At 41.4% G+C, this 13,135-nt stretch overlaps 1 protein-coding gene across 2 annotated transcripts in view; it reads left to right on the top strand.

The window, feature by feature from the left end:
• LOC110525666 (glycerol-3-phosphate acyltransferase 4) overlaps positions 1-12,659 on the top strand; it is a 39,437-nt gene extending 26,778 nt beyond the window's left edge. For both annotated transcript variants that reach the window (XM_021606002.2, XM_036979776.1), the window contains 7 exons: positions 1,306-1,399; positions 1,631-1,746; positions 2,300-2,355; positions 2,493-2,578; positions 6,152-6,280; positions 8,975-9,054; positions 10,813-12,659. In XM_021606002.2, coding sequence (XP_021461677.1) covers positions 1,306-1,399; positions 1,631-1,746; positions 2,300-2,355; positions 2,493-2,578; positions 6,152-6,280; positions 8,975-9,054; positions 10,813-10,921 — 670 coding nt within the window. In that variant the 3' untranslated portion in view covers positions 10,922-12,659. The remainder of the gene's footprint in view (positions 1-1,305; positions 1,400-1,630; positions 1,747-2,299; positions 2,356-2,492; positions 2,579-6,151; positions 6,281-8,974; positions 9,055-10,812) is intronic.
• Positions 12,660-13,135: the final 476 nt, after the last annotated feature.

The raw sequence follows: 13,135 nt of genomic DNA, 5'->3' as shown, positions 1-13,135 counted from the left end.
ACCCTTAGAGGCATCCAGCACAAACTGCTGCCCTGGACATTACCAGGCTAGGTGTCACCAAAGGGACAGGGCCAGAGAAACATGCAAATCTATCATTCTTCAGGCATTAACATCCACAGTGTGATAGTCTGTGCTGTGGGAGAACAGTCCAGACACAGCTAAGCAGGAAGTAGTACTGGAAGTTAATTGGACTAATTATATTTACCCAGACTACACTACACCACTCTACCCTAGACAGTTTATGCTACAGTGGACATTTCCTTTGACATGATGCAGGCAGTTTTCTGTCAGGTTCAAATGTCATCTGATGATGAATTTGTATTGATCCTCAGTTGTTGTGGTGCGAGACAATGCCATACACTGCCCCCTGACCTGTCTCGATGTGTTGATTTGAATAAGTGCCGTAGAGCACCGCCTTTACAAAACCACTAGTCACATGTTTGTTTGACAAAGCCCTTACTAGCCAATGCTGATTCAAATGAGATAAGGTAAAGAAGAATATTTGAGGAAATGTTGCAAAAAGGGAAACGTCTCTATCGAATTGAAAAAATACAGTCCTTCTCATCCCCAACTCTAGGTCAGAGAGGGAACTTGTCATATGAACTTGTCAAGATACCCTTTGTTTTGCAGTTAAAGAAAATAAAAAAAAGAATATGAGCCGTCATAGTCGGGGAGTGTAATTAAACAATAGGCCTAGTCATTCAAATAAACCGTTAAGTCCAAGACCAGAAGGGTTAAGATAATCTCTGTCTGTGAAATTGTCCTTCAGAGCAAATGTTTTGAAAGACTTATCCATTAGGATGAAAATAACTGATCATAAACTAAAGACGTTTACTACTAATAATAATAGACGTTTCTTTATAGGAATGTGGTGTATTCAGTATGCATTATGTCCCGTCTTGCTCTGCCTGTTTGCCCTGAAGAAATCTACATGTAGTGCTGGGCCTGTTACACCATGTGCCTCTCTAGTCTGGGTGGGGCTAAAAATACAGAAGTGGTGTAAGATGGGCTCTCTCTTTTGGTAACACGATCAGCAACGTTATCTCTTCGGAATTTGGGCTCCTACCAGAGTCCAGCATGCTCAGGGGGTCTGGCTTTGAACTCCAACATCATTAGCCTCCTCCCACTTTCATGTTAATTAGGGAGAGGTGAAGGAGAGGGCGCTGAGTTTCTCCCTCAAACCCATTAGGACTATATTTTCCATCATCTACTGAGTTGCTAGGCTCTAGCTTACACTGGAATAGTAATTTCCTGATACTCACTTGTCCCCTGACACTCATCCTGTCTCTCTCTCGATCCTCCCAGTGAAAACAAGCCCAAGAATGGAGGGATCTGTGTGGCCAACCACACCTCACCCATTGATGTCATCATCCTGGCAAGCGATGGCTGCTATGCAATGGTAAGGCCCAACACCCATGATAAATGGCACAACAGTCAAACACAAGGCTACCTACTACAGCACTGAATTACAGAATGATATGTGTCGTATTTAGAAAGTTTTTGGTGTGCTACTACCATAAAACAAACATTTAGACAGCTGAAGCAAGCACTCCAATTCTGTGAGATCTGAGACCTGTCTCATCAGATGTTTGTTAAACCACACCTGTATGTGTGTCTGTTTGTGTTCCAGGTTGGGCAAATCCATGGTGGTTTGATGGGCGTGATCCAGAAGTCTATGGTGAAAGCCTGCCCACATATTTGGTTTGAACGCTCTGAAGTCAAAGACCGACATCTAGTGGCCAAAAGGTAGTAATGCATATGTGCACTATGTTTAATGCTTTTTAGCTGGAAGTCTCTCAGCTGTAGTCTGGCTGATACTAAACTCAAAGTCCTTTTGACTTCAGAGTCTGGGGAGGCTGTTTAAAGTTGACGGCACGATGTGTTGATAATGAAGCTGTGCTTTTACTGGTTGGTTCTCCTTTGTGTCTTTCTCACTTAAACACAAACATGTACAACCACACACAACTGTTGGATTTTCAAATCCAAATAAGCCCCTAGGAAATAATTGTTTTGTTGAAAGAACCAATCAAAGCTTGCTTTTTTCTAAGTGAATATTGCACCAACAAACCAATCTCCTGACCAGACAAGTGGGGCACAACACTCCCACTCCACATGGGTCGCGTCAGCCAGAGACATTTAAAGAACTTAAATGGATAATTGACAACTTTCAATTAAAGGTTACTGTGACCAAGATGTTTGGATTAGACTTCATATGGGGATTAGTGTTTGTGTATTGATAAAGCTAGTCAAACTGGATTGAATCAATGTACTGTAAACGTACAAAAATATATTGTTGCAGATTGAGTGATCATGTAGAAGACAAAACTAAACTGCCTATTCTCATTTTCCCTGAAGGTGAGTAGTTTTAGTTTTTTTCCTTAGTTACTGCTTTGAACATTACTACGGTAGTTTCTATTACTTGGTTTTTACTGTTACGCTTCCTTAATAGAATTTCCTATCCCCATTTGTAAACACTAACCTTTTCCCCATAGGCACCTGCATCAACAACACTTCAGTAATGATGTTCAAAAAGGGCAGCTTTGAGATTGGCTCCACAGTCTACCCTGTGGCCATCAAGGTGAGAGAGTGTGTGTGTGTGTGCGCGTGCGCGCGTGTGTGTGTCAGTAGGGCTGTGGCGGTCACAACATTTTGTCAGACGGTTATTGTCAAGCAAATAACTGTTGGTTGCACTGTAATTGCTCGTTAATTAATTAACATAAACACATTTAGCATCTCCTGGCTTCCACACAAGCCACTGATGCAGACCTTTGGAACATCTATGTTTTAAAAAGTCTAATAAATCCATGTAACATAGCCTTCAACTTCACAATAAATCCATTATTTATTGTAGACAGGTCTAAAGAAACATGATATGAAGAAAATGTAGTCTATTTCAGAAGAACAGAATAGCATACCATGAGTTGTCCTTCTGTTAGGTCCTGATCTGGCTATGTCAAATGGCTGTGGGCTACATTAGTTAATTTAGCAGACAAGATTTGTTTAGAATTCCGTGGCATTATTTTATAGTATGAAGAATACAATTGAACAAAGCTGAATAAAATAGAAAGGATATTTTCTACAAACAATTTGAGTGTTAAGCGGTTAACAAAGAAATACGTACTCCTATCTGCTTAATTTTGAGTTATAAATGTAACGTTAGTTGTTCTACAAACGTTGGCCTATATGTTTAGATTTTTAATACATTTTAAGGCTGCATGATGGATGACTCTAATGATGATTTGAAAAAAATAGCTTGAAAAGAATGAGCTCTGCTTTGTTTTTTGCGCCAGCTGTACACACTACATAAATCACTCATTCTCAATTTGACAAGCACTTGATAATGCCCAGAATTTTAGGGTGGCATCCCCTTTGTGTGGCCGTAATGCATCCTAAAAACATCCATGCCTTTTGCGGCCAACGGCCGTTGTGCGCTTTTCCCTGACTGCTGAGCTCTCTGAATCACCTCTAACTCACATGGCTCACCATCACATGATCGGGTCTTTCTCACAGGCTACAAGTGAAGACAGACACATCGGGGATGCAACTGCGCGCGTCTTTATCCAATTCCAAGGTGCATATTGAAGATATTGGAAGAACTATCCACATTTACTTTTCGTCAGCCAACAAGATGAGGAGGCCTAACGAACAGCAAAAGCACTAGCCTATGTCAATATACTATCCCCCATAGTACAAAAATCGACGCAACAGATCAGAATATTTAGCTTAAAATGTTGATAAACTATTAGGCTATTTCTTCACATTATAAGCAGAGCAATACGCACACAGCAGTAGGCTAAAAACGCAAATGTCCCATTAGCGGAAAACATTATCAAAGTGACCGCAAATGCAATTATTCATGTAATGCTTTTATTATAAAGGTGAATTTTTATGGTGAAAATTATCTTTCCCAAACTTGAAACTCACGTGCTGCTTATGTATGCCAGTTAGACTCTATGCCCGTTGTAAAGCAGATTAATGTGCTCAATTTTAAGAAGTTATTTGGCCACTTTATTTGTGATACAAACCTTATCAAAACATATAGGCCTATGGGCTAGGCTACATGAGGTGTGTGACTATGATTCAAAAAAAGTCACACAAAAAAAAGGCATTATTTCTTATGCTGTGAATAATTCACGAGTGAGAATATATCATTCACAAGTGATAGGCTAATATTGTCACTCATCAGACTATTCTTGATTTAGTCTTGTCTTTACATATACTAAATAATATACAGTGGGGCAAAAACGTATTTAGTCAGTATTTAGTCAGCCACCAATTGTGCAAGTTCTCCCACTTAAAAAGATGAGGCCTGTAATTTCCATCATAGGTACACTTCAACTATGACAGACAACGAGAGAAAAAAGTCCAGAAAATCACATTGTAGGATTTTTAATTAATTTATTTGCAAATTATGGTGGAAAATAAGTATTTGGTCAATAACAAAAGTTTCTCAATACTTTGTTATATACCCTTTGTTGGCAATGACAGAGGTCAAACGTTTTCTGTATGTCTTCACAAGGTTTTCACACACTGTTGCTGGTATTTTGGCCCATTCCAGAAAATCACATTGTAGGATTTTTAATGAATTTATTTGCAAATTATGGAGGAAAATAAGTATTTGGTCACCTACAAACAAGCAATATTTCTGGCTCTCACAGACCTGTAACTTCTTCTTTAAGAGGCTCCTCTGTCCTCCACTCGTTACCTGTATTAATGGCACCTGTTTGAACTTGTTATCAGTATAAAGGACACCTGTCCACAACCTCAAACAGTCACACTCAAAACTCCACTATGGCCAAGACCAAAGAGCTGTCAAAGGACAGCAGAAAGAAAATTGTAGACCTGCACCAGGCTGGGAAGACTGAATCTGCAATAGGTAAGCAGCTTGGTTTGAAGAAATCAACTGTGGGAGCAATTATTAGGAAATGGAAGACATACAAGACCACTGATAATCTCCCTCGATCTGGGGCTTCACGCAAGATCTCACCCCGTGGGGTCAAAATTATCACAAGAACGGTAATCAAAAATCCCAGAACCACACGGGGGGACCTAGTGAATGACCTGCAGAGAGCTGGGACCAAATTAACAAAGCCTACCATCAGCAAGGGCATTGAAGATGAAACGTGGCTGGGTCTTTCAGCATGACAATGATCCCAAACACACCGCCCGGGCAACGAAGGAGTGGCTTTGTAAGAAGCATTTCAAGGTCCTGGAGTGGCCTAGCCAGTCTCCAGATCTCAACCCCATAGAAAATCTTTGGAGGGAGTTGGAAGTCCGTGTTGCCCAGCAACAGCCCCAAAACATCACTGCTCTAGAGGAGATCTGCATGGAGGAATGGGCCAAAATACCAGCAACAGTGTGTGAAAACCTTGTGAAGACATACAGAAAACGTTTGACCTCTGTCATTGCCAACAAAGGGTATATAACAAAGTATTGAGAAACTTTTGTTATTGACCAAATACTTATTTTCCACCATAATTTGCAAATAAATTCATTAAAAATCCTACAATGTGATTTTCTGGACTTTTTTCTCTCGTTTTGTCTGTCATAGTTGAAGTGTACCTATGATGAAAATTACAGGCCTCTCTCATCTTTTTAAGTGGGAGAACTTGCACAATTGGTGGCTGACTAAATGCTTTTTTGCCCCATTGTATGTGTGAAATTTGTTGTGATTTAGAATAGACCATTATCATATATCGAAACAGGGGCGGCGGGAAAAACTACATGTCATCTATGCACTCAAATAGCGAATGGAGGACGCGTTTCACTTGGTTAATTTTCATGCCAGCCAGGTAGGCTATACTCCTGTTGTAAATATAAGCAATATGCTTAATATTAGGAAAGTTGAGAAATAGATATAGTAGGCCTAGCCTATAGAAAGCTAATGAGTGCTGAGTACCAGGCAGTTAGCACGTTTGGTAGGCTACTAATGACCAGCAGCAGCATCAGAGCTTGGAGAAGCCTAATTACCTTGGCTAAACGGTCACATGGAATTTGACTGCCTTCATGAGTCGTGACCGCCGGTGTGGCGGTAATACGGTCACCGCAACAGCCTTTTGTATGTGTGTGCGCATGTGTGCATGTACATGTGCGGTGTGTTTTCCCCTCTGTCTTCCAGTATTAATCAGTATTACGTTCCTGTCCCCAACAGTACGACCCCCGCTTTGGAGATGCCTTCTGGAACAGCAGCCAGTTTGGGATGGTCAACTACCTGCTGAGGATGATGAGCAGCTGGGCCATTGTGTGCAGCGTGTGGTACCTGCCACCCATGACCAGAGAGGTTAGTTTGGGAAAAAACTCACCTTTTTATTTTAAATTCTATTTTTCTCAGAAATATCACTGACAGGTTGGAGGATAGCTGTGACATTTATTAAACACCCTAACAGGCTGACCACACCACTCGCGTCGTAAATTTAGGAATCAATGTTTTTCAATTATTGCACCCACAATGCTTGCGCGCATCAACGAGCATCTGCGTTGCCAAGTCCTGCCTCTCCCATCTCCTCATTGGTTTATAGAAGCAGGTACCCACGTGCCATCTCCTCATTGGTTATACCCACGTGGGTGATTGAATGACGAACTGTGTTGCCAGTCAGTGTAGTAATACTATGAAAGTTTAGATGCCAATCACCAGATAAGTTCAACGATGAAAAGGCCTGGAAGGAGGAGAGATGACTAGAAACGAGTCAGTTGACAATTTTATGTGTGGATTAACTGTCGGAGTAGAGGACCTTGTTATTTTACCTGAAATGCACAACTCAATGTTTATATCCCGGAACAAATTAGCTAGCAACAGCAAGCTAGCTAAATAGGACAAATTAGCTAGCAAGTGCAAGTTAACTAGCTAAATTGCCATAAATGTTTAATGCTTTTCAACCTGTCCCCAAATTAATGTAATTGGTTCAGAGTTCGTTTTGATATTTTAACCTGCGTGTCGTGATCGCGTTTGGCGTAGGGGGACAAAATAAATTGATGCAAGGTGGCGCAACGCGCAGCCGGTTTGGGTTCCGTGTAAGAGCTTTTGTTTTTTCCTGGCCATTGTGCATTGTTTGATGGCAGTTAAATGACATTTTATTAGCACGCTCTAGCCCCAGTGAAGTTAATACCGTAGTCAAGCTAACCTCCCTGAAGTTAGCTGTTTCGTGTGGTTAATATTAGTACCATTGCACAGCCTCTCATTTCAATCCACCAGTGTTACTAATATTGAATGGATGCATATGTTGCACTCCTTTCTTTGACCTCATCTTGGCATGTTTTACCTAGGACATGCTCAAGTCACCCAGAGTTTGCATTTCTGATGCAAATAAATCCTGGTTTGAGTCGGTTTTCAAATCAGCATTCACCTCCTTTAATATTTAAGGTTGAGATGGCCTCTCCCAGCTCCCACCCCTGATTTAAGGAAATGTGATTCAAAACAGTATTTTGAGAGGCTAGTATGGCTGCCTCCTTTAGACATGCAGGCTTATACACTTGCTGGTTTGTCTCATGTTGGGTTGTCTTTCAATGTTATTTGTCACATGCACCTAATACAACAGGTTTAGACCTTACCTTGAAATGCTAACTTACAAGCCCTTAACCAATAATGCAGTTCAGGAAATAGAGTTAAGATAATAATAATAATAATAATAATAATAATAATGTAAATATTACAGGTGGCCATTTGATTAATTGTTCAGCAGTCTTATGGTTTGGGGGTAGAAGCTAATAAGGAGCCTTTTGGACCTAGACTTGGCGCTCCGGTACCACTTGCTGTGCGGTAGTAGAGAGAGCACTCTGACTTAGGTGACTGTCTTTTTGGGCCTTCCTCTGACACCGCCTAGTATATAGGTCCTGGGTGGCAGGAAGCTTGGCCCCAGTGATGTACTGGGCCGTACGCACTATCCTCTGCAGTACCTTACGGTCAGATGCCGAGCAGTTGCCATACCAGGAAGTGATGCAAACAGTCAGGATGCTCTTGATGGTGCAGCTGTAGAACATTTTGAGGATCTGGGGACCCATCTTTTCAGTCTCCTGAGGGGGAAAAAGTGTTGTTGTGCCCTCATCAGGACTGTCTTGGTGTGTTTGGACCATGATAATTTGTTGGTGGACACCAAAGAACTTAAAACTCTCGACCCGCTCCACTACAGCCCTGTCAATGTGAATGGGTGCGTGTTCGGTCCTCCTTTTCCTGTAGTCCACAATCAGCTCCTTTGTCTTGTTCACTTTGAGGGAAAGGTTGTACATTAAGGCTGATTGCACAACCAGAGCTTGACAAAGCCATCTGTGCCAGGATTGTGGATGTGCACTTAATGTATGTGACTTGGTGCAAGGAATTTAGATAATGATTTTAGAGTCTTTTGAGCCGGGTGTGGATGTGAACTTGGTCAGGCCTCGCTCATGAAAAACAGGAAAGGGTTGTGTACAACCACCCACTTCTAAAACATGGTGTTCAGAGGCAGGGGTTGGCCAGCTTTGGGGCTCTGGCCATTGACTGATCGACCATCCCATCTTGATGTAGAAAGCAGGAGGGAAGTTTGGGAAGTTTTCCTTTCTCTAAATGTCAGAGTGGAAGGAACTCAGTGGGCTAGGATCCAACTGGTCCTCAGAGGTGTCCTGCCCTTTGATCAAGTGTTCCACCTGCTGTTTGAACTAGTACTTAGAGCAGGCTTTTGGAGCAGCCTCCAGTCTCTCTGTCACCAGGGGATCCTAGTTACACAGCATCAGATCAATCCATATTTAGAGATTATTCTCTTTCCTCTGATGCATGGCCCATGAAATGCATTGTGCTTTATTCAATATCCCAGTTTATCAAACTGTACTTGAAACTGCACTACATGCCAATTTAGCCCATTAGTGGCTGTAGCCAATAGAAAGGATTTATACAATATGTGCAATAAGACCCTTTCCAGGACATGTCTGATGCTCAGATGGGCAAGCCCCCTTTGTGTGTCGAACTGGTCATTCATCTATGATCTTTGTTTTCCTTTCTGAACAGGAAGGAGAGGATGCAGTCCAGTTTGCCAATCGGGTTAAAGCAGCTATCGCCAGGCAAGGAGGGCTGGTGGACTTGCTATGGTGAGTAACCCATAGCAAACATCTGAGAACATATGTTCACATGGGTTATACAGTGCCTTTGCGAAGGTATTCACCCCCTTGGCATTTTTCCTATTTTGTTGCCTTACAACCTGGAATTAAAATAGATTTTTTGGGGGGGGTTGTATCATTTGATTTACAAAACATGCCTACCACTTTGAAAATGCAAAATATGTTTTTTTGTGAAACAAAAAAACTGAAAACTTGACCTCGCTTAACTATTCACCCCCCCAAAGTCAATACTTTGTAGAGCCACCTTTTGCAGCAATTACAGCTGCAAGTCTCTTGGGATATGTCTCTATAAGCTTGGCACATCTAGCCACTGGGATTTTTGCCCATTCTTCAAGGCAAAACTGCTCCAGCTCCTTCAAGTTGGATGGGTTCCTACTGGTGTACAGCAATCTTTAAGTCATACCACAGCTTCTCAATTGGATTGAGGTCTGGGCTTTGACTAGGCCATTCGAAGACATTTAAATGCTTAAACCACTCAAGTGTTTCTTTAGCAGTATGCTTAGGGTCATTGTCCTGCTGGAAGGTGAACTTCCATCCCAGTCTCAAATCTCTGGAAGACTGAGACAGGTTTCCCTCAATAATTTCTCTATTTAGCGCCATCCATCATTCTGACCAGTTTTCCAGTCCCTGGAATGATGCTGCCACCACCATGCATCACTGTGGGGATGGTGTTCTCGGGGTATTGAGAGGTGTTGGGGTTTGTGCCAGACATAGCATTTCCTTGAAGGCCAAAAAGCTTAATTTTAGTCTCATCTGACCAGAGTACTTTCTTCCATATGTTTGGGGAGTCTCCCATATGCATTTTGATGAACACAAAACATGTTTGCTTATTTTCTTCTTTAAGCAATGGCTTTTTTCTGAACACTCTTCTGTAAAGCCCAGCTCTGTGGAGTGTACGGCTTAAATTGGTCCTATGGACAGATACTCCAATCTCCGCTGTGGAGCTTTGTAGCTCCTTCAGGGTTATCTTTGGTCTCTTTGTTGCCTCGCTGATTAATGCCCTCCTTGCCTGGTCCGTGAGTTTTGGTGGGCAGCCCTGTATTGGCAGGTTTGTTGTTCTTTCAATTTTTTAATAATGGATTTAATGGTGATCCGTGGGATGTTCAAAGTTTTGGATATTGTTTTATAACCCAACCCTGATCTGTACTTCTCCACAACTTTGTCCCTGACCTGTTTGGAGAGCTCCTTGATCTTCATGGTGCTGCTTGCTTGGTGGTGCCCCTTGCTTAGTGGTGTTGCAGACTCTGGGGCCTTTCAGAACAGGTGTATATATACTGAGATCATGTGACAGATCATGTGACACTTAGAAATAGGAAAAACGCCAAGGGCGGTGAATACTTTTGCAAGGCACTGTACATATCAGGTCTGTATCATTGTTAAACCCAGCTCAGTTTTGCTCTAATGTATCACCTTGTGGGCATCACAGAATACTGTGTAATGCAGGGTTCCCCAAAATAAGACTGTAAAAACACCAGCGATTGGAATTTTGGAAATCTTTTCCAAATTATTCCCACATATAATGGAGAGATTTGAAATGAAATTATTATGTTTTTGTCAAATATTATATCTGTTTTGGCTTCTTGTGGTCAATTTGCAGTCTACAAATGATTTGTAATTATGTTCCGGATCGCTTTACCCCATACTCAAGAAACAATCGTCCCTTGGCTAAATCTAGTGGATGATCCCTGGTGTAATGGATTTGTGAATTATGTTGTTGTTTCTTTGTAGGGATGGAGGTTTAAAGCGAGGGAAGGTAAAAGACACCTTCAAAGAGGAGCAACAAAAGTTATACAGCAAAATGCTAGTGGGAACCCAAGAGGACCGCAGTCGTTCTTGAAGACAAATGCAAGGAGTTTAAGATGATCAAGACCCACTTGGGGACCACCGAATGGACAGTAAAGGAGTTTTTGACTTGGAATACTCCCACCCTCATGTCAGGAATATTTCACTTGGCTTTCTCGGTCACTGCCTCAGCTTGGCATTTCAAGTTCTCATCGCTGTTACAGCCCATTCTGGGCCTTGTCTCTGTTTCTAATGAACTGGCCTCTACTGTACCAGTGTGTCATGAAACTGCTCACTAAGATGGTTTGTTGTCTTCCCTGATGGTGACAAAACTGTCTTTTGAGTGACTAATGTATGTATGTCCTTCATTGAGTTAATGTATATGTCTTGTTCTTAACATTTCTCTTTTTTTTGTATTTTTTATTTTTTTAATTAATAATGACAGTTATTATCATAATTGTTCTTTAAGTTACAAGAGATATGTGTGGAGATGTACTGTAGCAATGCAACATAGAGAAGTACTGTCAAGTTTGTACTGAAGGGGAAAACTGTGACCATGTTGGGAAATGCATGAATGGCTTGTTCCCAACACGACCAAGATGGTGAGGTGCCACGGTAAACATGTTTCTAATACTTTTTTATTGTTTGTTTTTTTAGATGAAAAAAGCCTTTTGTTTTAAAGGTCCAATGCAGCTGTTTTAATCTCAATATCAAATCATTTCTGGGTAGCAATTAAGTACCTTACTGTGATTGTTTTCAATTAAAATGGTCAAAAAGAAACCAGGAAAGCTTCTTAGCAAAAAGCAATTTCTCAAGCAAGAATTTTGCTAGGACTGCCTGGGAGTGGTGAGTGAAAAATCGAAAACTGCCTGTTATTGGCAGAGAGGGCTAGAACTCTTATTTATTGGTCTATTAACTGATTTACCTCCTAGTGATGTCACCAGGCAGGCCAAGACTCCATCCTACCAAAACTTCAGGCGGTCTTTTGAAACAGCTTACACTAAAAGGGCATTATTATCATTGTCACAATTTCACAGTATTATTCCCACCTCATAATGTGGAAATATATATAGAACACAGGGAAATCACATTTGACTGCACTGGGCCTTTAAGCATTGTATTCATGTGTAAAATATAGGAGTTGTGTTAAAGTGGAGCTTGTTTTGTTTTTCTTTGTTTCTGTTGTGAAGAATATACATTCTCAGTGACTGGTGGGGGTTGTTGAAATGTAGTAGATACTCAACTTTTGTCACATCTAAACTAGCCTACCTTATCTCAATTAACACTTACTTCTGCCTCCCACCCTTATCTACCGTGAAGCTACTTTCTGAGCTGTGTAAAGACTGAGGCCCCTGCCATCGACACCTCACGATAGCTGTGGTTTAAGCAGCATTGTGTGCTTTTAATTTGTTTACTTACTAATTATTTGTTATAACATGGTTAAAACGTGATATCATACCAGGCCATGGATGTGAAAAGTATGCCTTGTTCCCTAGCTGCTCTATTAATACTTCCATGAAGGCTTCTCATCATCTACTGTGGGAATTCTCATGCCAAATGCACTCCAGAAAGTGAGGGGGCCTGAAGGAGAAAATGAAAGTACAGCTGCAGAGTTAGACTGATTCCCTGCGCAGCTGCAGTGCAAGCCTAGTGGAAATCCCTGGCCATCGCCTTCCTCAAACTCCTGTTTGGTTCTCTCATCCCTTTATACATTGCTGTACCAAGGGTATAGACGTTTAGATCAAAATCTGTCCAATGTTGACCAATAAAAACCCAAGGATGAAGATATCAAAGTTGTGCAAGTTTCATTGATGTAAAATTAGATGCTAAGAGCTCTGTCAATGCTAGCCATTCTTTTCAGTACTCCTCATTAGTATACAAAACACACTTGGCTTGTTGAAAAGAGTGGCCTTTGTGACCTCTGGAACTCATAAGAAGAAGGATTCCATCAGCATTCAAAGCATGAAGCTTGTATTCAGGTAAGGACGGTTGCCAGTTGTTGCTTAGTTGACCTTACCTTTTATCCTGTACCAGGTTCCTTTCAATATTTTGTTGGCTACTTCACCACTTTTGCTTGGTGTGTTATTGATGGGATATTTGGTGTTCCTTCATACAGTATGTTCAACGAGACCCTTTCCAGAACATGTCTAATACTCCGGGAGCCAAGTCCCCTTTTGTGTGTGGTCTTCATCCATGATCCGTGTCTTCCTTTCTAAGCAGGAAGGAGATAATGCAGTCCAGTTGGCAATCATGTGTTACATGAAAACAC

The sequence above is a fragment of the Oncorhynchus mykiss genome, chromosome 6 (genome assembly GCF_013265735.2).
Source record: "Oncorhynchus mykiss isolate Arlee chromosome 6, USDA_OmykA_1.1, whole genome shotgun sequence".
NCBI classification, from domain to species: domain Eukaryota; kingdom Metazoa; phylum Chordata; class Actinopteri; order Salmoniformes; family Salmonidae; genus Oncorhynchus; species Oncorhynchus mykiss.
The sequence above is the reverse complement of the archived record's forward strand: the minus strand, read 5'-3'. Positions and strand labels throughout refer to the sequence as shown.